This window comes from Penicillium odoratum (assembly GCF_028828045.1).
Source record: "Penicillium odoratum strain IBT 22623 chromosome Unknown utg000001l_segment0_segment0, whole genome shotgun sequence".
NCBI classification, from domain to species: domain Eukaryota; kingdom Fungi; phylum Ascomycota; class Eurotiomycetes; order Eurotiales; family Aspergillaceae; genus Penicillium; species Penicillium odoratum.
In genome coordinates this window covers 903,574-930,965 of record NW_026643143.1, presented here as the reverse complement: position 1 = coordinate 930,965, position 27,392 = coordinate 903,574, and the positions used below count along the sequence as shown (strand labels likewise).

General features: G+C 42.5%; 8 protein-coding genes across 8 annotated transcripts; 5 read left to right on the top strand and 3 right to left on the bottom strand.

Moving 5' to 3' along the window:
• Window positions 1-6,933: 6,933 nt before the first annotated feature.
• On the top strand, window positions 6,934-7,296 carry N7520_000341 (RAMP4 family protein; the record flags this gene model as incomplete). The annotated part of the gene is made up of 3 exons (XM_057134276.1): window positions 6,934-6,936; window positions 7,005-7,134; window positions 7,190-7,296. The coding sequence occupies 3 exons, from the start codon at window positions 6,934-6,936 to the stop codon at window positions 7,294-7,296; spliced, it is 240 nt and encodes a 79-aa protein (XP_057000212.1).
• Window positions 7,297-7,563: 267 nt separating this feature from the next.
• N7520_000340 (putative AP-3 complex subunit delta) lies at window positions 7,564-10,705 on the bottom strand (the record flags this gene model as incomplete). Its single annotated transcript, XM_057134275.1, has 5 exons — window positions 7,564-9,524; window positions 9,586-9,814; window positions 9,864-10,247; window positions 10,329-10,525; window positions 10,588-10,705. Coding segments are annotated over 5 exons (2,889 nt in total), but the record flags the coding sequence as incomplete, so codon positions are not given.
• A 389-nt stretch (window positions 10,706-11,094) lies between these two features.
• Window positions 11,095-12,181, top strand: N7520_000339 (uncharacterized protein; the record flags this gene model as incomplete). The annotated part of the gene is made up of 4 exons (XM_057134274.1): window positions 11,095-11,460; window positions 11,517-11,723; window positions 11,784-11,921; window positions 11,981-12,181. The coding sequence occupies 4 exons, from the start codon at window positions 11,095-11,097 to the stop codon at window positions 12,179-12,181; spliced, it is 912 nt and encodes a 303-aa protein (XP_057000210.1).
• Window positions 12,182-13,099: 918 nt separating this feature from the next.
• On the top strand, window positions 13,100-15,337 carry N7520_000338 (uncharacterized protein; the record flags this gene model as incomplete). The annotated part of the gene is made up of 4 exons (XM_057134273.1): window positions 13,100-13,104; window positions 13,319-14,783; window positions 14,860-15,118; window positions 15,207-15,337. The coding sequence occupies 4 exons, from the start codon at window positions 13,100-13,102 to the stop codon at window positions 15,335-15,337; spliced, it is 1,860 nt and encodes a 619-aa protein (XP_057000209.1).
• A 1,226-nt stretch (window positions 15,338-16,563) lies between these two features.
• On the bottom strand, window positions 16,564-20,212 carry N7520_000337 (SacI domain and endonuclease/exonuclease/phosphatase family protein; the record flags this gene model as incomplete). Its single annotated transcript, XM_057134272.1, has 7 exons — window positions 16,564-16,976; window positions 17,041-17,366; window positions 17,420-17,529; window positions 17,590-17,889; window positions 17,969-19,598; window positions 19,652-19,847; window positions 19,900-20,212. The coding sequence occupies 7 exons, from the start codon at window positions 20,210-20,212 to the stop codon at window positions 16,564-16,566; spliced, it is 3,288 nt and encodes a 1,095-aa protein (XP_057000208.1).
• A 509-nt stretch (window positions 20,213-20,721) lies between these two features.
• Window positions 20,722-21,714, top strand: pxr1 (telomerase inhibitor/ribosome biogenesis protein PXR1; the record flags this gene model as incomplete). Its single annotated transcript, XM_057134271.1, has 3 exons — window positions 20,722-20,744; window positions 20,799-21,636; window positions 21,688-21,714. 3 exons carry the CDS (start codon window positions 20,722-20,724, stop codon window positions 21,712-21,714), a joined length of 888 nt encoding a protein of 295 aa, XP_057000207.1.
• Window positions 21,715-22,065: 351 nt separating this feature from the next.
• On the top strand, window positions 22,066-23,212 carry N7520_000335 (uncharacterized protein; the record flags this gene model as incomplete). The annotated part of the gene is made up of 2 exons (XM_057134270.1): window positions 22,066-22,136; window positions 22,183-23,212. The coding sequence occupies 2 exons, from the start codon at window positions 22,066-22,068 to the stop codon at window positions 23,210-23,212; spliced, it is 1,101 nt and encodes a 366-aa protein (XP_057000206.1).
• Window positions 23,213-23,615: 403 nt separating this feature from the next.
• Window positions 23,616-26,544, bottom strand: N7520_000334 (putative kinesin family protein (KipA); the record flags this gene model as incomplete). Its single annotated transcript, XM_057134269.1, has 2 exons — window positions 23,616-25,714; window positions 25,770-26,544. 2 exons carry the CDS (start codon window positions 26,542-26,544, stop codon window positions 23,616-23,618), a joined length of 2,874 nt encoding a protein of 957 aa, XP_057000205.1.
• Between the last annotated feature and the right edge of the window lie 848 nt (window positions 26,545-27,392).

Genomic DNA, 27,392 nt, shown 5'->3' with positions numbered 1-27,392 from the left:
AGTAGTTCTCTTTTACAAATATTATAGTTAAGCTAAGCTACAATTAACTTCTATAACTAAAAAGTAATTAGCTTTAGTTCTTTAATCTTATTAATTATTATATATTATATAAATTATATTTTAAATACATGTAGTCTAATATATTAGTTTTAAATATAATAGATAGTTTTAGATTAGAGATATAAATAATTAGTTATATTTTAAATCTCTATTTTAGTTAATTAAATCATTATTTTATTTTATTATCTTCTTCCTATCTTTATTCTTTCTTTATAAGATAATTAAATCCTATCATAAGTTTCTTAAGGCTATCTATAGCTTTTTAGTAGTAATATAGTTTTAAAAATTATTTTGATTTTTCAATAGTCTTTAATTAAGACTATTTTAGTACATTTCTAATTTTTCCTCTCTATACTAAATTTATTATTATTAATAATATAGCTAAAGACCCTATTTTTCAAATATGAATTTATATTATAAAAGTTTAAGAGTTACCTTAGTCTTTTATAGCGTTTGAAGTATTTTCCTATTATATTCTTGATATTCTTTCTCTATCTTAGAGAAGATTAGAAAATTATCTAGATAGACTAATATAAATACATCAAGATACTCTTTAAATATACTAAAGAGAAAATATTAGAATAAAGCTAATGGTTAGTTAATCTTAAAGATATAACTACATATTTAAAATATCTAAACTTAGTCTTAGAGGCTATTTTTAATTTATCTTTTTCAGTAATATAGTTAATGATATATATTTATAATATCATATTTTAATACTTTAAATTTAATCCTAGCTCTCTTATAGTATTCATAATAGATACTAATCTTTAATAGTAATTAAATCTATATAGAGCTATAGTTTTCTCTCTTTTTTTAATATAAAGATAATAGGATATTCTCCTAAGGATATTAGATATCTAATAATATAGTCTTCTATTAGATTCCTATTAATATATTCTCATAATATCTAAGACTTTTCTTTAGATAGCTAATAGATAGATATATATTTTTCCTTTCCTTTTTATTAAATAGGGATCTAATAACTATATAATCTATATTTTAGTAACTACCTAATTAATAGTAATATAAATATATCCTAGAAATCTTTATATTTATTAGATACTTCTAATACTATTTCCTTTATAGTATAGAGAGTATTCTTATATACTATACTAATATATATTATTTGAATTCTTTATCTATTATATTTAGTTATTATTCTATTTCTTCTATAAGGCTTATATCATTAGTCTTCTAGGCCCTATTTATAGACTAAAAGATTAATCTAAATATCTTATTCTAATACTTTTCATAGATTATTGCTCTTATTCTAGTGTCTTCTTAATATATTTTTGATCTACTCTATTAATATTATATTCTATTATACTTATAGCTAATAAACTTAATAATTTAGATAATCTAATAGATAGCTAGATTATATCACTTTAACTATAATTTTCCTAATACTATATTATATTCTCTTAAATTAGTAAATTTAAACTTAATATTCTTTATATAGTTTCTAATAATTATTAATAATAGCTCTTTTGAAAAGTAATATCTAATCTTAGACTTTCTTTATTAAGCTCTATAAAAGAGATTATTTTAATTTTCTCTTTTAGTTCTTTCTTTTCTTTTTTTAGTACTTAGTTATAGACCTGTTAGGCTTTTGGCCCGATTTTTGAGTAGGGCACTTCAAGATAGCCAGAATAACTATATTATAAAGTGGTAATAACGCTAATTATATAAAGTAGGCTATTTAGTAGGCGGATTAGAGGGGGGGGGGGGGGAAATAAGGTTATAGGGAGTAGGTGAAAATAGAAGGGGAAGATAAATCAGATAAATTGGTCTACTAAGACTAAATAGCGACATAGTATAACTACTAAAACTTTGGTACGCCCCTTCGCTATATATACTTAACCTTTCTCCTTTATTTATACCCCTTTTACGTATCCTTTATACTCTTCCGCGTTTATTACTTACCCTAATTATATATTACTAACGCTAGTAGAAGGAAAGTAAGCATCTAACTATACGTAGGTCCGAGCTATCTCTATAAGTATCTCCTATAGTGATCGATCGCGTTATCCCTCCGTCATCGAATAATATATATACTCTTCAGCGTCTAAGGACGCCTAGGCGGTTAGTAGATTAGTAGTTTCTAGAGGCCTATAGGTACTGCAAGGAATCTATATATCGCTTACGCGGCTATAGCGACAATAGTATAATTTATATCTAGTAGATAATAGAACTAGCTAAGTAGGCGAGTAGCTAGTATAAAGATAGCTACTTTTAGTATATATTCCGGCCTAGTAAGCTAGGATATCCATATATCTAGTAGATAATTAATACTAAGGATTTCGGCGTAGAGTATAGTAAAGTAGGAGTAGGTTAGTAATATACACTTTATATCTATCTTGCTATATTTATAGTAGTAGTATATAGAAGAGTCTAGGTCTAGTACTCCATGGATCCTCAAGTACCTAATCTACCCTATCCTTAAACTATATAGTAGTAATTAGACTTTAGTATAGGCCGGTCTATTAAGTAGGGGCCCTATCTAAGCCTAGCCTAATAGGCGGACCTCCTATCTATAGCCTATTATAGGCTAGCCTAATAGGCTTTTTCAGCCTATTATTATCTGATTCTATCTTATTTTTCAATATAAACTACTTAGTTATCTAAAATTAATTTTATTATTTACCCCTATTTTTATTTAAATATTTATTACCTATACTATTATCTATTATCTCTATTATATTTTTATAAAATATCCCTATTTATAATAGATAATATATTTCTTCATTAGTATAATAGCTATTTTTAATAGATAAAAGTAGGGTATAGAGTATATTATAGAGTAGTAATTAATAACCCTACCAAGATATAAAGATATATATTTTATATATATATACTCTTACTATATTTCTAGTTATACTATCTCTAGTACTAAATTTATCCTAAAAGCATATTTTCAAACTATTATAAAGTAAAATCGAATAAATTAGACCCTCTATTAACTATATTCTTTATTTAATTAGTAGAAAATAGCTAGAAATAGTATAAAAGTTTAGATCAAAGATTTAAATTATTCGACTAGGATAATTTTTCTTAGTAAACACTAGCCTTAGTATAATTTATCTTTTTATCTTTATTTTTTCTTTACTATTTCTTCTTTAAACTTTCTCTAATTCTTCTTTTGTTTATTCTTTATATTAATATATCTTAATTATTATTTTATAGTAATAGTATGAATAGTATTAATCTATCTAATTCTATATTATTCTTACTCCCTATTTTATTCTTTATCTCAGAATTACTTAAATAAGTTAGGGTTAATAGTAAAGAGTATATATTTTAGGCTAAATCTATTAGTATAGATTTCAAAAAATAGTAATAAGAAATATCATAAAGATTAATCCGATTAAAGTCTAAAATAAAATAAGATCGAAAGTATATCTCTTTATTTAATAAAGTTTATAGTAATTAGCTAGACTTTACACTAGAAAACCTTAAATTTAATATTTATATTATAGAAATACATTTATTTAACTAGATTAGTATAATAAATTAGTGATAAATAATATCAATATAATCTATTAATATCTCTAAAATTGTTAGAACAGTATAAAATACTCTAATATTTGATAATTTATATAGAAAATAGTAATTTAGTTTTTTTTATTCTATTTCTTTACTTTCTATCCTATTCTTTTTACTAAAAAAGCTAATAAGCTCTTTTATAATGGACTATAACTACTAATCTTACTAATTTTACTCTACTCTTCTTCAATAATTTATAGGAAAAATAGCTTTTAACTAATATTATTAGTATATAGTTTCTTTTTTTATCTAATTAAAAGCCTATATTTCTATAATCTTCTATAGTTTATCTAATTAGTATCTTCTATCCTATCTTTTCTCTATAGTTTAACAATTTAATATAGATTAATAACAAAGACTAAAACTTAATAAAAGACTATTCTTAATATCTTATCTCTTCTTTCTTACTTTTTATTCAGTCTTAATCATTAGATATCTTTTTTTAGTAAATATATATAGCTATAATGGGCTATTTTCTCAATAAATTATAGGAGTATAGAGAAATGTTTTAAGATTTAAGTCTTTATTAAGGCCCTATTTTAATAAAAATCTTATAAAAATAGTATAAACTATTATTAAAATATATTCTTTTTTAGACTAAATTATAGCTATTATAGCTAATAATATATTAAATAACTATATTTTAATAATAGTTTATACTATTTTTATAAGATTTTTTAGAAATCACTAAATAGTCTATATAATTTAGCTAAGCCTAAAATAGCTACTTAGATAGATAAAAGTAGATCTTAAGGATAATATAATTAATCTTATTTAGTCTAAAGATCTCTTTCATAATAAAAGAGATATAGAGAGTATAGCTAAAACTCTTTAAAAGGCTTAAAGTTTAGCTATTTATATTAATATAATATAATAACAATAAGACATCTTTTTAGGGCTTTAAGATTAGATAAAAATATATTTATTACTTCTTTAAGATATCTAGACTCAATAGAAGTTAATCTTTTTAATACTATAATATATTAAATTTCTTTAAGATTAGCTTATAAAGTATTACTTAATATCTAAGCTTATAGAAATAAAGCTTTTAAATAGTAACATTTTAACTATCTACTATATATTATAAAGTCTTTTTACTAATCTACTATAATTCTATATAAAATAGAAGATATAACTATCTATACTATCTTTCTAATCTATAATAAGCTATTTATCTATCTAAAGGTTTTAATCTAGAAACTACAGTAGAAAAAGATAAATTTTATCTAATCTTTTTTTATGATTAAGCTAATATCTTCTCTTTAGGTTCTATAGAAATACTATATACTTTAGGCCTTAGAAGTAGCTAATATTAAGCTATCTAAATATTATACTTAAACTAATAGCCCTAATCTTAGTAATCTGTATGTATATATAGGATAATTCTTACTCTTTAGTATAAGCTCTATTTTTTCTAAACTACTAATTAGTTAGATTAAGATTATACTATTGAATATAAGATAAGCTTAAAAGATTATTAACCCTAGAAATAGAGAGAGGGCTCTTTTATCTAAGATAAGTTATCTTATTTTCTTTAATAAGATAATTTATATTACAGTACTTTTTAGTACTTTAATTATCTTTTTATAACCTTTTATACTCTCTTTTGGCTAATAAAGCTTATAAACTCTATCTTTAGATAAAACTCTACTAAATACTTAATAATTTTAGAGAGAAAATAAGACTAAATATCTAATTCTTGTATAAATTATATATAATATATTTTTTATTCTAGCTATAGATACTAAAGTAGAAAGGCTTTTTAATTTAGTGTATAATATTTATTACTATTATTATAGTTATCTTAAGATAGATAAAATTAAAGATCTTATACTCTATAATTATATTATCTAATTTAAAATAGAAGAGATAGAGTTTACTTTTATCTAATCTTTAGATATCTTTAATAAAAGAGAAAAAATTAAAATTTAGATAGAAAAAAAGATAATATTAGTAAAATTAGTAATATTCAAAAGAGTAAAAATAAGAGTAAGAATATAAGAGAGAGTATAAGAGAATATATGAAAGAGAGTATAAGATTAAAGAGAAAATAAGAAAATTTATCTAAAGAAAGTTTAGATAAAAGTATAGATAATAGGAATTTATCTATATTTTATATCTCTAGTTACATATAGAAGCGCTCTAATTAGCTAATTTGACTTTATATAATTAATTAGGTATTTTTAGTTATTATTTATTATTATTCATTAATTGAATTTTATTAGATAAATAAGGGTTACTAATTTTAGTATAAATAGATAACTCCTAAAGTTTTAGGTAATAGGGATTTTATATATAAAACCCTATCTCTTAGTAGTAAAAGTATATATTTTATTTATAGTATTTAATAGCTAGAATACTAAAAATATAGTATATCATTTATAAATTATATCAAAATAGTATCTGTACACTAATAGGCTTTAATAGGCTTACTAAAGCCTAATAATAGTCACTAGATATACTAGTAGGGCTAGCTTATTAGCTTATATCTAGATAAGTATTATTAACTATATTATTGGATAGTAATAAGAAGAAGTACTAATATATTATATTAAACTATAGAAGATACAAAAAAATAATAATCAGATAATAAGATAATTACTTACTATATAAAATAATTAATTGACTCCTGAAGCACTTCTAAAAATACCCTAAAATTTATTCTATAATAAAAATCCCTAACTCTATCTATATCCCTATAAGCTTTAGATAGGCTAAGATAGCTTATAACCTAATAAGTATACTAGAGATAATGATAGTATAATATAGTATTTTCTTACCATATATAATATCACTACGCTATCTAGCGTTCTAAATAATCCGTTATATAAGTGGAATATACAGTAACGCATGATACTTCGAAGACCTTTTCGTTCTGTTAAAAGATCATAAGTATAGGTATAAATCCGATTGCCTTACATATAAAGAAATAATAGATCTTTGAATATTTACTAATAGAACCTACAGAAATATAAAGATAGATCCTCAATCACTTAGTATACTATAAAAGAGAGAACTCATCTAGCTTACTCTATTAGAGAAGCTTTATAGTTCAACATCAAAACTATAGACAGATTTAGGAGTATAAGTATCGGTAGACTGAAGTAGATATCTGTTTATTCATTTCTTATTTTACTAATTAGGTTAGTAGGGAGCGGATAGATAATTTAGGGTCGTATTTTATTCCCTAAAACATTGTGCCACACTGCCAAATACAACGTGGCCTTTTTAAATCCGGGGAAGTTTGTTTGGCCGGGGCGGCGATAACCTTGAACTTCCCCTTAACTCCTTCACATCATCTCTCGAAAATTCACCCTATTGGAAACCATGGTTAGTGGCGATATTTTCAAATTTGTCCTCACTAAAGAGTATATACTAATCCACATCATCACTAATAGGCACAGACACCCCAACAACGACGTGCGAATGAGCGGTTCGCAAAGCACGAGGCCGCCAAGCGAGGGAAAGGGCCTGTCATCAACAAACCCAAACAAATTACGAAGACCCCAATTTCGTCTAGTTGGCTCAGTATGTGACCTTTCCCTACTTTCTTCCCTTGGTCTTTCAAAGCTAAGAAGCTTAGTCATTCTGGCCTTTGTTGTCTGCGGTGGACTCATCCTAGAGCTTCTCAAGGTTGTGCCCGAGCTCTGGTCGACTGTGGCCTCAACCATCTCCCGTGTCACCGGTTAAGCCGCTTTAGCTCCGACGCATTAAATACCCCGAGAGTTGAGAACGGCATCGAGTCTACATTGTCTCGTAGCTCTGATGCCAATGCTCTTCCCGCAGAAGAAGGCCAAGTGCACAATGATACCCGTCATCATCTACTAGGCTACGCACCAGATAGATGGATGCCATTACCCCACCCCGGAATGTTAGGTTCCTGTATTATATCACAATTATCTGAATCATCTCGCATTTCTATCAAAAGTAATCATGCGAATGTGAATGAGATGTTCTTCATTCATGCGCTTCCTCCTCCTCCTTCTTCTTCTTCTTCTTCTTCCTTGTTTCCCCAGACTGATCAGCAGCCTGGCCCGTCTTTTCCTTCTTCTTCTTCTTCCTCTTCACAAGGGTACCTTCCGCAGGTGTTCCCTCTAACTCGATTCGCTCTGATGCCCGTTGCATACGCAGGCGCACCTGCTCCACATCCTGCATTGCTCTCTTCATCTCGATATCCTCATCACCTGGGGCGAGGATGGGGCTTTGACCACCATTTGTTTCAGATGCAAGATGTCCGAGCCCGCTGGAGTCGACTTGTAGTACTGAACGTTTCAGACTTACCCCTCCTACCGCTCTCGAGGAGTGATCAAGAGGCGCTGGGCTTTCGGGCCCAAATGTTTCGTCTGCAGCAACTTCCATTTTTATGGTAGAAGGTACCCGCCGGTTCCCTAAGGGATCGCGGTACCCTCGCCTCAACGGTTCATCATCTAATTTCAAATCAACGATGGGGATTGAATCGATGTCTAATGCATCACTTTTGGAAGCATAAGGAACATCGTGGTGCGGGGTGGGTGTGCCGGATGATGGATCCAACGGGGCAATGTAGAAGGGATCATCCCGATACCGCTCCCGGCGGTAGACCTTTCTCTTATCTGTTGTAACTGGCTGATCTGCCAACCCGGTGAGATTCTGATAGGAATTGTCAAGTTGGATTTCAGCGGCTCCTAGCTGCCCGTGAGGCTGCTTGTGGAAAGGCGGGCTGATATCAGCGATATAGTAAAATTGCTGGGAAACACGTTGCTGGGTGGTTTCAACAAGAGAGCCCCCAGATCTCTGGAAGAGACCTGGTAGATCATCGTTAAATGCTTCATCCAGATGAAGATTAGGGGGTAACACCACCCTTTTTTGAGCGCTAGCTGCGACTGGGTTGAGTTCCAATCCTGTGAATAGGTTTGGGATGACAGAAGCTAGAAGAAATGGAATACCCTCGGTTTCAGAGTGCAGTGACTCGGCCCCTAAACGAAGAACTTCCAGAAACTCAATCGCTCGCTCTTGGACGTCCAAGTCCGGATGGGCGGCTAATGTTTCGAGAAAATCAACAACCCGCGCTAGGAGAAGGGAGATTTCACTCCTCCACGTATCTTTTGACTCGTAGGACTGATTCACTTGAATCAAAACTTTGGGAATGGCCTGTAAAAACAGCTGAACTGTATTTGGGGGCAAAGGGAGGGTGGAAGGGTCAATCAAAGACTGAAGAGTTCGGCTCGGTGACTGAAGATGATCCGCATATTCCCCAGCGACCCATGCAATGGGACCCAAGACATCATCCCCGACATTTGACGAGGCGGGAAATAGTAACGATCTATTATCAATAAGCAGCAGAGATTCTGCCGCCCGGGTAGCCTCCGGACGCACCCCCTTCACACGAACTGCAATATTGCGTATTTCAGATCCAATTCGAGAAGCAACAGTCGCTCTCCAACCAATTGAGCCCCCCTGACCTCCTGTCATGGGATCAGGCCAGTTGTCGTGCACGTCCGATGGAGGGAGAAGTCTAACCAGCTGAACCAGAATGCCGACATACCACTCGAAATCCACGATGTCTGAATAATTGTTCTGGGAGCACATATCCAAAATGCGGTGAACAATCTCTGATCGATAGTCGTTGGGCATGTTGAGTGCATCCGTGACTCTATTTGGGCCTTTCCAACCGTCAGAGCCCTCTTCGTGGGGATCAGACTCTGCCGTGGGATCCATTCCGTCTTGTGAAGAGGTCAGTTGAAGCTGACCAACAAGACGGTTAACAACTGCCTGAAGAGTATCACTGGTAATCATCCCAGCGGCAAGTTCTAGGGCCTGAAGCCGGATAGAAACATCTAGATCGTCCAGACAGTCCATAATAACATCTTGTTGCATCGACACCAACATGGAATGGGTTGTCACGATGCGATTCAACGCCAGGAGTGCCACATATTTCACTATATTCAAGCAATTAGAAGACTCACTAAATCCTCAAGGGAAGACTGGGGACCCACGCACGATTAGGATCCGAGTCCATGACAATCATTCCTCGCAGCTTCCCGATACAGAGAGCGGCAACTTCATCTCGCTCTTGGACATTTTCCTCGCCATCTAGAATGCCTCCTTGAATAATACCATTGATGCACTCGTAAAGCAAGGACATTGCCGTCGTAGTTTGAATTATATTTGTCAACGGCCGAAGAAGCTTCCGTGTTAGTCGTGGCTCCAGCGGAGTTAGGGTAGCAAACTGTCCTTATTAGTAGGGGAAAGTTCTGGGCCAGATTAATTTCACGAACCAACTTGATAATCTTGATGGCCATCCAATTATTGCCACTGTCCACGAGGAGTTCAAAGAATCTGGGAGCCAAAGGAAGAAAGTCGTGAGGCCGCCTCCAGCCAAGCTCGCATACGACATTGATAGCCGCAGTGGTCACGCTACTATCTTCCTGTTCATCCATGAGATGATCCTTGATCTTCGGCCACGCTAGCTTCAGCGCATCCGGGTAAACCAGGGCGAGCCGGTAGAGACACACAACAGACTTCTTCCGGACAACCGCGCTTGAATGAGAGAGACGAGACATAATATCAGGAAGCAAGGAAATGGCAAGCGAGGGTGTAATGATGTGCGGCAGAGTGGCCAATGGGAGTGATAGAGTGAGGATATTAGGAGACACGATGTCCTAGTACCAGGAGGTTAGAATGCTGAGGACCACAGACAGAGTGAGGAGAATGATGTGAGCTGTCTTAGCTAAGTAACAAACCTTTTTCAGCATGTTCGTTGCAAGCATCAGGACTTCAGTATCGGGTCGGAAACTTTGAACGGCTCCAAGATATCCTACTCGTTTCTGTAGGTACTTCGCGGATGACATGACTTCGAGGACATGAAACGATGCCCATGACATATCATATCCAAACATCTCTAGATAGATAAGCTTCAGGAGTGCCGTTGCCTTTTTGTCTGCATGATTTTAGCATCTTGTTTCTTGTAAGCGAAGATGCAATGTCGATGATGACACCTACCTATGTCCTGCAACTTGATCTCCGCCTTGCATTCGCGCAGACAGGCTTGAACGTACTCATCCTCCCCTCCTTTATGGTTCCGAAGACCCTTGATCAGGTCATAGAGCGATTTTTCAAACCTAGCATGCGCGGGTCAGTTCCGCCGTCTGGCCGGTTTCGTCATGGGCAACACAGACATCGCGTTGACCCTCTCGCTCTCACAGAGGGAGAGGGAGATAAATCAAGATATGGAAGAGATGAAAAGGTACAATCCTCTCTTCTCCTGTAGCATGGCCTTTGTATAGGCCCCTGGGAGCTATGGACGAAGGTTTAAGCTTGGGTAAAGAAGCTATCGTTAGCTGATGAATTGACGTGGGGGGATAAGCATCACGGGACCATGTTCCAGACTCCACGCGCCGCCAGGTCCCCACACTTCTCCAGACGACTACCCTCTACCTGTTTCACTCCAGGAACCAGAAACCATTCAATCTTTTCTGTCAAAGCGGTCTATCTCAGAATTGAAACAACATGGGGGCTCTTGTTGATTCCCGACAGATCAATGGATCCGATCTGATCTCTGCTCTCCACCTCTCTCAGCAAGCGCCTGCGATACTCGGCCATGATTCATCCAAATCCATCACTGATTCTTCCTCCTCGGATACTGCAGAGGAATATGGGCAGATTGAAAAGCTATTCCTTGCATGTCTGCGCACGGGTGATGACCTGTCTGCCAAGGCCTGTCTCGATCGATTAAGCCGCCGGTTTGGTGCCTCCAATGAGAGGGTAATGGGGCTCCGTGGCCTCTACCAGGAGGCGACTGCTAAAGACAACTCAGACATGGAGAAATGCCTGCAGGAATATGAAAACATTCTGGGGGAGAACCCAGTCAATATGGTTTGTTCTGCTACCCCTCGGTTGCTAAAGATCAATATTTGTATTAATTGTTCCAGCCCATACTGAAGCGTCGGGTAGCTTTGCTACGTTCGCTTCACCGACCTGCTGATGCGATCACCGCTCTCATCCAGCTTCTCGATGCAATTCCAACCGACGCGGAAGCTTGGTGTGAACTCGCCGACCTGTACCAATCCCAGGGTCTCGGCGCACAAGCCATCTTCAGCCTCGAGGAGGCTCTTCTCATCGCTCCCAACGCCTGGAATGTATGGCCATAGTCCTCATCAGTTCTTTATCCAATATACGTGACTAACTCTCTCATGTAGATCCACGCCCGACTCGGCGAGGTTCTCTATGTCAATACGCCCTCCGATGGGCAGCTTGCGAGCAAGTCGATCCAACATTTCTGCCGAAGCATTGAGCTCTGTGATGATTACCTGCGCGGGTTTTACGGATTGGCTTTGGTAAATTCATTCCCGTGTTATTAGTTGATAACCTCCCCATCTGACCGAGTTCCGCCCAGGCCTCCTCTCGTATGCTGGGAACCAACTTTGAGAATTCAGTGGTTCCGAAGAAGACCGTTGAGCGACTACAACGGTTTGCATTTCAACGACTCCGGGAACTTGTCCAGTCCCGGTCGGTAGATGATCAACATTGGGCATCTAGTCGCAGTGAACTGATTGCCGCCAAGGCCTTATTGAATCGCTTTCAGTCAGCTCAATAATTCTCCCTTGGGTACAATGCTCTCCCGGAGCGCCTGATTTGGATATACCCCTGCTTGTCTTCTTGGTTTATTTTATTTTCCATTGTTGTGATTATGATTGTGATTGTGATTGTGATGGTCACGGGAAGGTTCTCTCCATACGTGTATTGAATGATAATTGTCAGTAATTCACTTAGATGAAATGATCCTAATTTCTCCTAGACTTTCTACATTCATCATCATCACCTCTCTCATCCCCCTGCTGATCTTGATCCACATCTGCAGCTTTAGGTATGACTCGTCTCCCCATGCATTTCTGGAGCGTTCGATACACGAAATTTTCCCTTGTGGGTCATGATTGGGCATTTTCGGGCAGCGCTTTGCATGACATTGAGTCAAATTATACTCTTTTTAATGAAAATAAGTTACTGAGACATGCCCAACCATTGCCAGCCCAATAAGATGTCCTTAGGCCTTCAAATCTTCAAATCCCCCAATCATGATTTATACCGGGGGGGGGGGAGGGAATATTTCTAGGGTTGTTGTTTAGATTATATAGACTTTTTGATTGCTCTGTCTGGCGCAAGGGATTTTGTTCAGTTTTTAGGCCCAAAACCTTCGAAAACCGAAAACAAAACCCAAAAATACGTGGAATCTTGATACTTGAATGTTTTCCATATTTTCTTATATTTTTCCATGTTTTTATTTGTTGTCTTTTTTCGATTTCTAGCATGTTTTTTTGGTTGTTTTTGCTTTTCTTGTTTTGGTTTTTTAAACTTCACCTTTTTCTTCCCACAATTATAACAACTTCTTCTTCATTTCTTCCCTTTCTCACCTCCTCAAACCTCAAAACACTCGGAAACTGCAAAATCCCTTTCCCCCTTTTTAGAACCTTTTTCTTATATAAATACTGTTTCTCCCATTTCAGAGGCTCACTCTATGACGTATGTTTTGTTTTCCCTTCCCCCTTTATTGCTTTAACCTTCTTCCCCCCCCCCCCAATCTCTCCCTTCTTCCCCCACCCCTTCTCATCCCACCTTTATTCTCTAATCCTTTCTTTTCTTGTAAAAGAATAGTAGAGATCTTCCCTTTCCCTCAATTTCTATTACATTTAATATTTAAATTACTTCCCGAAACTGACCATAAAACTCAATCCAGGGTCAGCATCTCGATTGACCCCGCTGATCCGCACGACTTGGATTCTCTGTCGGAGGACGAGGACTCCTCGGGTGTGCAAGTCTCCATCCCCTCCGACGGGAGTCATGAATATGCAGATTATGATGATGAGTGGGCGCACCTGTCATATCCGGATGAATTGTTGAAACCGTCTGATTCAGCCTCTCGACCAAGGACTTCGAATCGCAACCGCTCGCTCCACGGTTCGCGCTCGGCTTCGGCCCGTCGCCAACCACCGCGCCGCCAAATGATCCCCGATCGCGACCACGATTATGCCCCACGGTCCCGTCGCCAGCCCTCCCCAGAGTCGCCGGATAGCGCTGATTCTGAGGAATTCGCCCACTACTCTTCTCGCAATACTCATGAACGGCGATGGGCCGGCCCACCGGGCCCAGGCTATACACAGAGTGTTTCCTCAGGTCCCACCTATAATCATCAATTTCCCCAGGGCCAAGGCCATGCGCCATTCCCCCACCAGAATCCTCCGCCGTTGTCTGACCAGCTCATCCGACTCGGCCACGGTAACCCGAATGGCCAGCCCTACAACCCGGCAGCCTATCCATACGGTCCACCCCATGGGGCTCATCCCATGCACCCCTACTTTCAGGAGCAAGGACCTGCGAGACATCCTCAACAACCCCACCAGTCCCGCATTGATCCTCACACCCACCAACCATTGCCCCCTCACATGGGTCCCCATGGTATACCGGCACCTTTTGCTGCGGGGCCTCCATTCCATCACGAGATTATGCCGTACGCCTCTAATGGCTACTTCAACAATTTCCGGGATCCATATGCGGCCATGTTCCAAGGGATGATGCCCCCGTCTTATTTCAACTACCCACAAGTGCCATCCCCAATCCCGCCGGAGTCCAAATCGCCTCCTCCTGCTCCTCCCGCGGATGATGCAGCCAAAGAAGCGGCCCAGGAAGCAGCCAAGGAAGCAGCAGCAAAGGATGAGGCAATCGCGCGACTAGAGAAGTTGATTATGGAAGATCGCACGGAGCGTGAAAACAGGGAAGCGGCCCGCAAAGCAGCTATTGCGGCCGAGGAGGCGGAGAAGGCCGCACGAGAGAAACAGGCCGCTCATGATCGCGCCATTGCAGCAGAGGCGGCGTTAGAAGCGGCGACGCTGGCACGCGCGGACGCTGAGGCACGAGCAGCGACTGATGCGGCCAAGGCGAAGGAGGAGGCAGAGAAAAGATTTGCTGAAGCCGCTGCTCAAGCCAAGGAGGACTCGGCACAAGCAGCGCAAGATGCAGCTACCAAAGCATTGGAAGCAGTGGAAGCAGCGAAAGCAGCTGCCGCCGCGGCAGCTGCCAAAGCCAAAGAGGAAGAGGAAAACAAGAACAAAGTTCCCCCACCAGAGAAGAAAAAACCCATTAAATTTAAGGATGCCGTTGGGAGAAAATTCAGCTTCCCCTTTGAGCTATGCAGCACCTGGCGGGTAAGATAAATCTTTCGTGGACTCATTGCTTTGCCGTATCAGCATCTCTAACCTTGACATTCATCTATCTTTACAGGGAATGGAGGACCTGATCAAGCAGGCATTTCTCCATATCGAAGTCATTGGGCCTCATGTGGCCGAGGGACATTACGATCTAGTGGGACCTAATGGCGACATTATTCTTCCGCAAGTTTGGGAAACAGTTGTTGAGCCAGATTGGACAATTACGATGCATATGTGGCCAATTCCTGAAAAGCCCAAGGAGCCTGATCCCCCAGCCGCCGATGCACCGCCGGCTGAAGCTCCTAAGCCTGCGGAGCCGAAAAAGAAAGAAGGTATGGTATTGAAAATCCTCCTTCAAGCTTCCTCTTCTCCCCACTTACATTCATTTGCGCCATGGAATCGTATTGACCCGATTTGTAGGAACCAAGAAGGCCCCACGTAAGCCCGGTGACCCCCCTGCCTTTGCGACATGGATGATAGGCCGGCGTCCTCCTCCCCGGGTCAAGAAGGGCCCCAAGGTAGAAAAGAAGGAAGAGCTGGCGCCCCAGTGATCAGAAAAAAGTCGACAAAGGATGAGGAACGGTCTCGAATCATCGCCAACCCCCTCCTCTCCCCCCTCTGATACCCTACAAACCTATTCACCGTGAGGGGGTTTGAACCCCCTCCCCTGCTTCTAGCGCTCCCCGGAGATCCTTCAACGCATAGATCGAAAGCAGAGGATTGTTGAGGTTAAGCACAATGCCATGGTCTAAACACACTCTGGTAACCCGGCATCTTTACCCTCCGTTTCCCACATCATACAAGGGTATGCCTGCTACGAGCCTTCAGGGGGCCACAGGGCATTTTCCGTCTTTGGCTAGCGCAGCGTCTTCAGTCCCAATCACGCAGCCAATTCTCCCTTCTTGGCCCTTAAGGCAGGATCTCTTGTTGAGTAGTCCCAAGACAAGTTATTAAGATTTAATAACACATCTATGAATATGTTTTGTCTTGGCAAGCAAAACATATCCTGAAGCTACTTGGGGCAATCGCCTAGCGTGATGTGTTAAGTCATATATTTCAGCTTAGTGCGCTTTGTTAGTCTGATTGTTGTTGGAGATTCCGACGGAACACATTAGAAATTAACTGGTCTTCATAAGGAATTTCAATTTCTCCTCCAATTGGTGTTTCATATAGTTGTCATTTACATGGAGATTTAAATAAAACAAAACAAAGGACTTGAAGATTTTCAGTGTATTGTAATTTGACAAATAGATAGGTCGATACATATATCGATCCGTCTCTGATGTAGCCTAGATATCGGGCGCACAAGTTGGTCACATATTAAGTCGACTCATACGGCATTCAATTATTACTGGGTCTATATATATACTGGAAACTGTCGTGGCAACACGAAATCGTATTCCACCAAGAGGATCCCAATCAATCAAAGGGATCGTCAAGCCTAGACCATGTTCACGCGGCCCAAGATCAAAGTCAAGTGGATTGTTTAACCCAATTTGATTGGACCATATGCAGTAAGAATAACGGAAATCTAGGCAACAGATTTTAAAAAGAGCCTCCCGCACTTGGTAGAGCCTCATTTTCTCGTCATTTGACCTCTTCTAGAAACCCCTAGATTCTACCCTGCCAAATAGGCTGAAGCTCCCTTATCTTGAACTTTGAACTTTCCATCGAGATAGATATTTTTCAATGACCATCTTGATTCCCCAGGATGCACAGTAGGGGGACTAGAAGAAAACACAAGGGTAGATCTAGCTGGCTAAGTTATACACATAAATCATTGAGGAAGAAGGGGTTTCCACGCGATTTGTTGATCCATAGGATCGCCAAGGAGATCATGGGTACTAGTACCCTGAGATGGGCGCAAGTTGGGTTGGGGTTGATCTTCAGAATTTGGCGTGTGTGGAGATGATTGTGAGCTTAGTGATACGGGCTTCCGAGGAACCACTGGAGGCGCTTTGTCCTTAAGCGGTGGTGTTGCATCTATGGGCGTTGTGAAGTCCTGCCCGTTCAAGGTTCTTCCACGTCGTGGAGGTGGTATAGGCTTCCGGTCAGCGGTGCTCTTTCTCGTAAGCTCTGAAGTTGGCACCCAGTCAGGTTCGGAGTCTAAGGAGAAAGGATTGGATTTGCGCTGGATGTTTGGAACAAGTCCTTCCCTAGGTGGTTGGATTATTGCCTTGCCCGGTGCACCTGTTTCTCCGCATTAGTTGATCTGTGGTCTGTGCATGGCTGGAACATCACGGGGCCACGTTACCGTTATCTAACCACCACCTGCTTCGATCAGAGCTGGCAGGCGGTAAACCAGGTGCGATGGATCCCTGTGTTAGACCATCATCATCATCGTCCAGATCCAGGAGTTGAATGGAATCCGAGAGAGCATCGTGCTGCTTTTCTTTGTAGAGCGTACGCCGTAAATTATCCTTGAGTCCATGATCGACAACATCAATTATGCCATCGAAGGTGGCCCATACAGGGCGATGATCCGACACGAGTAGATTGGCCACTTGATACTGAGTTTGACGCAGGTTGGATCCTCTCCATAACACTCGGTCACACCAGGCAGGAATACGGGCCTTGTCACTGTAGGAGGGGGTTAGTGAGGCCATTCAGAGATGAGCTTGACGAGTCCTTACGAGGTGTCATAGTTCTCGGTCCCGATATCATATTTGTATGTCGGGGCAAACCTAATGGGGCCTTCGGAATAGAATTGGAAAGCTCTTCCGGCGGTCATTTGTAGATTTAACTATTGTTTCTGTCAGCGGACGGAGCCCACGAAGCCTTTCCAAAGGGACATGAACGGCACCTGATCATTTTCATAAAGTTTCTGGTAATCACGCTTAGACAGAAGATCCCTCACGATCTGATTCCCTAACCCAATACGGTAGTTGAAATCTCCCAGCCAAATCACCGCATCATGATCTGCGATCGTACGGTTCTTCTGGAACCGTAAGCCTCTATCAATTGTTTCATAATCTCGGTTTCGCTCGTCGTAGTTTGCAAACCCGGCCGCCAAATGTGCGGTTACCAAACATATACTGGTATTGGCGAATTCGAACCGAATCGCACAACCACCTTTATTGCCGGCAATCCCAGAAAGTCCCGTCTGCTTCATTGTTAGTTCAATCCTGCAATTGATGATGGCAAGATCAGTAACTAGGAAAACCATCACTCGCCTTTTTAACGGCACCTTCAACATTCTTGATCTCTTTTAGCGCGTCCGATTTGACGAAGATCATCAACGCGGCACCCACGAGCTGCCCGGTCCTTAGCAGCACATATTTGCCCGTACCATTTGCTTTTGTGTGGCTGTTTAAGCAATCCTGCACGGCTCTCTGCCAAACCTTGCGGGTACTCGGATCAGTTGACATGATTTGCTGGGGGCTCAAGGAAACGATTTCTTGGAACGCCACGGCAAAGATAACCGGATCCTCATTTGATTGGTCTACTTCGGGAAAAAGCCAAGGGGTGAGATCTGTTCCTGGCCCCTCATCACGACCATTCACGTTGAATGTACCCACCCAAAGGCGGATGTGTCTGGTGGAAGAATATTCAGAAGCACGACGATTGAGTTCTTCAGTAACCAAATCATTCATCGGATCGTAAAGATGAACGGGCATTTGATTGGCCAATCGCCCCAACAAAAGGTCAATAGTCCTCTGTCGGGCCTTGTCAGTAAAGTTGTTGACATAAAGCCGGGTGGCACTTTTTCGGGCATCAGCCAGGGCTCCGGCAAGAGACATTTTGCCATGTCGGGTGAAAGACGACTTTAGCGCCCCAGTGCCGGCATAAATCTTGGAGAGTGCATCACCATTGTCAGCCCAGAGTGTTGAATGACGCATTGACATATCCGAGCCGAATCTCCCACCCTGATGCGCGAGGAATGACTCCAGCGCCATCGAACTGATGATTGTCTGGACAAGATTTGTGCGATCTAGGCAGTCCAGGCAGTTGGTCCGGAAAACACCTTCCTGTTGTAAGATAACCGAGGAGGCACTGGAAACATCATCTCTTTCGGAAAGAGTCGTAGCAGGGGGTGTAGAATCCTCGGACAAAAAATAGGCAAACCCGTCCAGGGACTCGGCCAACTCATACTTGATTTGGTTACTCGCCTCATACCCAGCTGGACCACGAGTCTCGGCAAGAAAGTCGTACTCTGTCAGTCGTAGGAGGCTATGGTGTCCAGGATCTTCCTTCATTCTTAAGGAACTACGGTCAATGTGTTGTCGATACTTGGCGGACAGCTCTGCTTCTCCAGATCTGAGCTCGCTTAGGAGATTAACCACATGAGTGGCTCCATACTCCAGCTCGAGACTTTCAAAATGTCGATTAAATGCATGTTGCGTTGCCTCACTTGATCGTGTTATCTCGATTTTTTGCTGTCCCGGAATCAAACCCGGTGTTTGCTCCCAGAAGATCGGGACCGAGCCTCGAACTTGGACGTACGAGAAGGTGATGCCCGGTGATACCCAGAGAATCAACTCTGTCTCAACAAAATTGGCCACATTTCCATCATCATCTATTCCTCGCGAGTTGAATCTTGTGCCCGCACGCCGAGAGGACTGTCGCGAAACAATGGTCAGGAGGGATGGAAAATTCGTCCGGACCTGGGGAAGAATCGAAACCGTGGCAGGGATTTTCAAAGTGCTGGCGTATCCACGAATGACACAGGTTAGCAGCTGAGAAGCATCCAACTTGGCTTTATCTGCGGGTGGCAAGTGGCTCCGAAAGAGGAGAAGCGGATTGATCATATAGGAATTCCAAAGCATATCCTCATCCAGGGAATCGATGTCAAATGCTGCCGACTTATCTGACCTGATTATTGATTTAGAATAATAATCATCTTTTCAATTTGAGAATAAAATTACCGATTTTGTAAACGATCCGTGAGGTTGAAGTCGAGACTGTAGTAAAAGCTTCCATCCCCAAGAAGCTTCTTCAGGGCCAAGAAAGGGTGTTCAGTCACCACGTCCCGGCTGTCTTGGCCGGTCCGTTCCTCAGCAGCAAACTGAGCCCCGGAGTCATAATCGAGACCGTATTCATATTCCGAACGGTTGAGGCAGTCTGTGAGTGTCAGATGTGGGGAAGATAAGATCAAGACTTTGATAATACACACAGAAATCTACAGAATCGATCCTCGACACAGATTCCCCAGGTCTTACAGTAGCAGCTTGGGATGATGTGGTGACCACGCAGACAAACAGGTCTTCATTTAGCGTAACCAACCCCAGAGTGCCATGGCCAGCACCCAAAGACCGATAGGCCCCAAGATCGGCGGATGTAACATCCAAAAATTCCACCTGGCAACGCGGTGTGGACGCAGATCCGGCATCAATCGCACTATAGTGAAATATCAAGACATGATCCGACGTCACCAGTGCGATCGTTCGTTGAGGCTGATCTCGGCAGAGAACTCGGAGATTGAACATAGTCCGGAAGATGAATGAGAATCAAATCCACACTACTTCTTTAAAGAAGATCAAGCCCCAGGTTTTTTATTCCAAGTAAGGAAATTGTTGCATTTCCTGGGAATTTTCCATGCGTGGAGAAGAGGAATTACCTCAAAGCGGGTGTGGGTGGGTACCCAAATCGATGGGGGGGGATAATTCTCAACCTTCCTCTTGTTTGGATGGTTTGGGGCTTTGGTGGAAGTTGGCAACAAAACCTAATGATTGATACTTACTCCCTTTCTCTATATTTCGTAGATGTGATAGAGAAGAAAGCAAAGGAAAATGACAAACTGGGAATGAGGAAGTATTTATTGTTGCGGAACTGAAAGATGTTCGCGGGGGATCTTATCGGTGCTGACTCAGCGTTATCTTTTGAAATTCAAAACTTTTTCTTCGGTCTTTTTCTTCTCTTACGGACTTTCTGCTTTTTCGTAGCTACGTTCAAAAAAATCCATTTAAAATATTGTCTCTGACTCCCATTGGCCACCATGGGTTTAGCTGCTCCCCGAAAGTATGCGTGTCATCTTTATTCACTGTCTGCGCAGCCAGTCTAACTCATTTGCAGGAAAACCAAGATCTCTCATGATCCCAATAATACGCAATGGTCCCGATCTACGACGGGCTTCGGCCATCGAATTATGAGCTCTCAGGGCTGGACCCCAGGTGGTCGCTTAGGGGCTCGGGATGCTGCGCATGCTGATCTGTTGACCGCCGCTAGCCACTCCCATATCAAAGTGACGATTAAGGATGATACACTGGGATTGGGCGCGCGTGTCGGGCGTGAGTCCGAGCCGACCGGCTTAGACGCTTTCAAAGGACTACTTGGTCGATTGAACGGCAAGTCCGATGGAGAGTTGAAGCAGGAACAGCGCAAGAGAGACGATGTGAAATTGGCCCGATATGTCGCCCTGAAATTCCCCGAGGTTCGCTTTGTTCGTGGTGGACTTTTGGCTCAGGAGAAAGTTGAATCCCTGCCTACCCCGAAGCCTCAGGAGAGTCAGAAGAATTCCGAATCGAACAGAAGCGATCGTGAAGAGGACACTTCGTCCAGCGACTCGTCAACCGAAGTCCGAAAGTCGAAATCCAAGTCCAAGTCCAAGTCCAAGTCTAAATCGAAATCTTCGAAGAAGTCTCGCTCAAGTACCGATGACGATGAGGACTCTTCCTCGATCCCCGATTCGAAGAAGAAGAAGAAGAAGTCCAAGAAGAGAAAGGCAGATGCGGATGAAATCACCTCAACCAAAGAGACGGATGCACCTCAACAGGAGTCTCAAGCTGCTATATTCAGCTTGGAAAAGACCACAGTTATACGAGAGCGGCGGCCAATGGCTCGACAGGCATTCCGAAGCCGACATATTGCACAGAAGAAAAGAGCGCTTATGGACGATAAATCCCTCAACGAGGTAAGTTTACCCAGATTATGAACCAATCGTTCTCGTGCTCATTCAAATTAGATTTTCATGGTGAAGGCGAAAGCATAAAGCCTTTTTGAAGCGAGAGAGCGATCTGCATAATTTATAGAGACACATAGGGACTGGCGTTTCAGGAGTGAGAAAGAAGAACACACTTGGGAATTAATATTCAATTTACTCTCACTTTCCAATATCTACGCACCCACACCCACACACACACACACACACACACACACATATATATATATGTGTACTCTTTTAGCTATAAATACTTATACTTCTGTTGAGCCCATGGAATGACTCGATCCACCCGATCAACATGGATTACCTAATCAAGACATCAACGTCATCTGATCCTGGTCCTGATTCCAGTCCAAACGCGGGGAGCTTTTTGTTCCTCCTACAACATCAGTTTCCAAAATGGATGGGGACGCTCAATCTGGTCGCAGATCGCATCCTCCCGGGCGAACTGCGAATCGGGAGAGAAAACGGTATGCCTTGACTCAATCTTCCCAATGAACTCCACTGACGACCCAGTAAAATCCATTGGGCACCATTGAATATCGGCCTCGAACGACGCTTACAGACCTTTGTCGTCTTATGCCATACTCTCACAATTGCCATCTTTGTGACAAGCTTCTTCTTTACCTGTGCAATTCCGCTATTCTGGCCCCTTCTCCTACCCTATCTGGTTTACATCTCTTTGTTCTCTACCGCACCCACGTCCGGGGAACTGAAAGGTCGAAGTTCGTTCTTACGGTCACTTCCCATCTGGTCAATTTATGCGTCTTATTTCCCTGCCCGTCTTCACCGTGAGGAACCTCTGCCCCCGCACAAGAAGTATATCTTTGGCTATCATCCCCACGGGATCATTTCGCATGGTGCCTTCGCCGCATTCGGGACCGAGGCCTTAGGGTTCTCCAAACTTTTCCCCGGTATTACCAACACCTTATTGACTTTGGACTCGAATTTCCGGATTCCTTTCTATCGAGAATATGCACTCGCAATGGGACTGGCTAGCGTGTCTCGCGAATCCTGTGAGAATCTGCTGACCAAAGGCGGTGCGAATAATGAGGGAATGGGCCGGGCGATCACCATTGTCATCGGTGGGGCTCGGGAATCTCTCAATGCGCAGCCTCATAGTCTACGCCTGGTCTTGAAACGTCGCAAAGGGTTTGTCAAGCTCGCCATCCGCACTGGGGCCGATCTGGTCCCTGTTTTAGCATTCGGGGAAAACGATCTGTATGAACAAGTGCACTCAGATCATCATCCACTCATTCACAAACTTCAAATGCTTGTCAAGCGTACCATGGGGTTCACAATTCCCCTTTTCCATGCGCGTGGAGTGTTCAATTACGACGTTGGCTTGATGCCCTACCGCCGTCCGCTAAACATTGTAGTGGGACGGCCGATCCCGGTGATGCAGCAGCAAAATCGGGATAAGATTGACGACACATATATTGATGAACTTCATGCCAAATATGTGCAAGAGCTGCAGCGACTTTGGGACGAGTGGAAAGATGTCTATGCTAAAGACAGAACCGGAGAACTTGAAGTCACTGCGTGATTGCGGCTGGAAGTAGATGTGACTCTGGACGGGGGGGGTGGGAGAAGTATGTCCATATGACGCCTTTTTTGTGTGCTTCAATCATGATCCCCGTCATTCTATCTTATTCTACTAGTGTCGCATTCAAAACTCACTTAGCGGTATCGGCAGATGACAATGTATTATATTGATCACCTCGAACATACGCAAACAGAATACAAGAAGAAGACAAGAGGAAGGGGGTCCAATATGTATAAATGTTGTGGCGCTACATACAAGAGACGCCCTTTTCCAAATCTAGAACACAAAGTAAAACAAAATCACATTAAAAGAACATAATAAAATGTACAGATGAAGGGGGTATCAGATCAACAAACATCGATAAAAAAGTACAAGAATAAGGCATATCATCGCTTGGTGATTTTTAACTTGGGGAGAAACCGGGGATTGCATCTGTGGGAGGAGGACCACTAGGGTTCAAGCCTGGCACTTCAGCCGACATCGATACTCGGCGACTATCGTTAGAAGTTCTTTTGACGTGTCCCAAGGGACCTTTCTCATAATGGCCACTTTCAACTCGGCCCTGGATCATCTCGTCCAGCATTCGGGATACTTCATCCATATTTTTTCTCCGGTCATCATTCTTTTCATTCCTATTAGGAAGAACGGGACCTGGTGGACTGGCAAGCTTATCAATCGTGCTGTTGTTAACCGATGTGCTGTCGCCACCCGAGCTGAACTCTTCTTTGCCTTTGAGATCCGGCGACTGTGCGTCGTTCGTCACAGCAGCCAGGTCCCGGTGTCTTGCGGCAGAGCGAAGGGCTGCCAGCATTCGATCCTTATCGTCAAGCTGAATGCGCAGCTCATTGATCTCCATATCCCTCTCGCGAAGCAAGGCCATCAGGTCTGGATGCTCCGCAATAGTCGAGTTAGTGGATTTTACTCCAACTGACATCCTCGAATGACTAGAGCGTCGTGCTTGCAGCAGCCGGCGCTCTAGCGTGGAGATATATCGATTCTTATCACCTAGGTCAGCCTGCAAGGCAGTGATTTGCCGTTGCATACTAGCTTTCCCGTCACCAAATTCGCCCATGTCATCTTCGTCTTCGTGTCCAAATGAAGCACCTGGAAATGGCATGGCCCCTGAAGGGTCGCTGCTGTTGACTGACATGAAAGACATCGGTCTGATGGATGAGTAACCGGCCCCCAGGGTAGATTGACTGGCTGACGACCGCAGTGAACGGGTTCCACAGTCCGTAGCGGACATACGTGATAGACGGCCAAACGCAGAAGATAGGCTGCTGTGGTTGTTGACTCCAGTGGACTTGGAACTGAGGATCAACCGGTTAAGATGTTCAATCCGCTCCTTCAGAGCTGTTCGGGCCAACTGCATCTCCAAGACCTGCTCCTCGTGGCGAGCCTGGGCCTCCTTTTCAAACTGCTGTTCATCCCACTTCATCTCTTTCTCCGCTTGGGCTTTGGCCTGGCTATCGAGCTGGCCACGGAGAGCTTGGATTTCCACACGATACCGCTCTAGTAGGACCCGACTGCCAGAGTCGGCCCCACCGGTACCATAAGCCTCCTCCGCCTTTTGTGCGTGACTCACGATGTTATTCTTCGCTCGTGCGGCAAATTTCAAGGTGTTGAGAGTTTCGCCAGAATGCGCATTCACGCCGGAGACCAGTTGAATTGTACATAGAATACTCACCAGGGAATTGCCGGATAAAGCGGGTTGAAGCAGCCGTGTTAACTTGCTGTCCCGGTAGGGCAGATGCCGACCTTCCTTGTCCATTGGATTTCCTTGCTTGTCCTTGGCGTCGGAGAGCTTGGAGATGATATTACCGAGCGTGAGCAAGCTTTTGTTGATATGCGCACCCTCAGTTCGGCGTTCCTTGTCATCGGCGGCGCGCTCAGAGCCAGCAAGATCAATCAAGCTCAGGGTCGACACCCGGACACCACCAGGAGCAATTCCAGAGCGTTTGTCCTGTGAATTACCTGTTGGCACTCGCTCGCGACTTTCGACCACGATCTGTACGACTGCATGACTTCGAGAGCTCCGGGCGTTGAATTGGGTACTGCTTGTTCTTCTGGCATGATCTCCCCTTGCAATTACCCGAAGAAGCTGGGTCGGACTCTGTACGATCTCTTCTTTTAGTGGAGTCGCATAGACTCCGCGTTTGCTGTCCTCGCGGAGTTTGATTTCTTCCTGTTGCGTGGCCGGACCATTGGTAGTCGAAGCGGAGAGAAGATCGTGGATCTTCTCATTGTAGATCTCTAGATAGCTAACTCGAAGGAGAAATTCTCTATGGGGGGTTTCTCGAATGAAAGAGAATATATCTGTGATTGCGAGGGGAATCACACCGGGAGATGTGGCAGTGCCTTGCATTGAGAAGGTTTTACCCGTTCCAGTCATACCATAGGCAAAGACAGTTCCATGGTACCCTTCCATGACCCGTCGGACGAGGCGTTTTGCCCCTGAGTCGTACACTTTGGCATTGTTTTCATGCGCCGAAAAAACATTATCTGCCTTGTCAGCCATGTGCGAAATGAACATATAGAGAAACTTCGTAGTACTCACCAAAGTAATAATCCCCTCCGTCTTTCCCTCGGTGGGAGATTAAACTTGATCGTCCATCCACCACCCACTCGCCATGGTTTCTTGGGGTTTCGCCCCCCTGATTGATATCCGGCCGAACACGCACGCTGACAATGACGTTTCCCTTGATCTCCTTGGATTTAGACAACTTGCTACCAGTAGCATCATCCCCATCTTCAAATGTCGTTGCGCTTGTTGAACAGGATGAACCTTGCGCGGATGAGCTTCTGCTATGGCCCGGGGACCCGTCTGGGTCTGCCAGGATGGATTTTCCATCTCCGCTTCCATTCAAAAGTGACGGGGTTTTGGAGCTCCGATAGCTGCTAGTGGTTCCTGTGCTGAGTCGCGAGCTTCGTTTGGGCTTGACGCTCGCCGGGTTTGCGGGAATTCCCGACACGGATGAGGCTGTTGAGGGGCGACTCCCTCCCGCCTTGGGTGGTTGTGGAAACGACGCGATGCTGATTGTCCGGCGCAAGGTTTTTTCCGGGCTACCTGGAGCGCGCCCGTTGGATGCTGATCGAATAGCGCTGAGATTCGATGTGGAATTTGAACTGGATAGCGGGGACCGCGCTGCAGATGGGTTGGGGCTCGACGGAGTGCGCAATTTGGAGAGCTGTTGATATGGTGAGGCCGATCGTGGTGTATCCCCAGCTGGCATGCTTATTCTTGGTTTATGATTAGGAAGAGGGGGTAATGCCACGGTCGGGGGGTTGGCTGCTGGCCGTGACGGTTGGGGTAAAGTTGATGTTGAAGCCATCTTTCTCTTCCCTTTATAATCAATTTCGTGCGGGGGTCAACGAGGATTTTACGGCCATGCGGAGTGAAGGATTGCTCTGTCGACGTAAATATTGAAATCCACTGGGTGGGGGGATTGACTGTCGCGTCTGACGATTCAATCAGTATTCAAGTAACATGCCATGATGAAGGTGAATAGGATTAAACAAGGTGAAAGCCCCAGTGATGTGCATACCAAGGAGAGAGAGACAGATAGAGAGATGGGGTGAGGGGGAGTGGGCTTGAGTCTCGGATACTTACAGATTCAAACAACCATGGGTTGCGATCGCGACGGACGCATGAAGCCCAGCGCCACTACCGCGGTTTAAGGTGTATGAGAAGATGGAAAGGAAGTGGAGAGGGAAAGGGAAAGAAGGCTGGAAGATTAGAGAAACGACGCGGGTTTTAGCATGGTAATATTCATCCCCCGCAGAAATACAAAAAGGGCATTGTTTTTTCTATGAATCGAACAATTTATGCTTAACCCTTTCTATGGATCAATTGACTTAGTTTTAAGGTCTCCTTTCTATATGATTTTCACCCTAGAAGGAGGTATGGATACACAATATATACTTTTTACAAGTACTCTGTACGGAGTACCCCGTAACTTCCCTTCTATCCCCATCCAGTCAATGTGGAAGGATTAGGGAGAGAGAAAAAAAAGGGGGCGAGAATCACATTAAGGAGTCGAAAAGGCGGGCACTTGTGGAAGCTTAGACCAATGATGGATCAGATAGTGGAGAGGTAAAACAAACCCAATAGAAAAAAGAGATTACGGACTGTTTATAAGGGAAAAAGGGGGGGCAAATCAGCTGAAAGCTCGGATTGTTA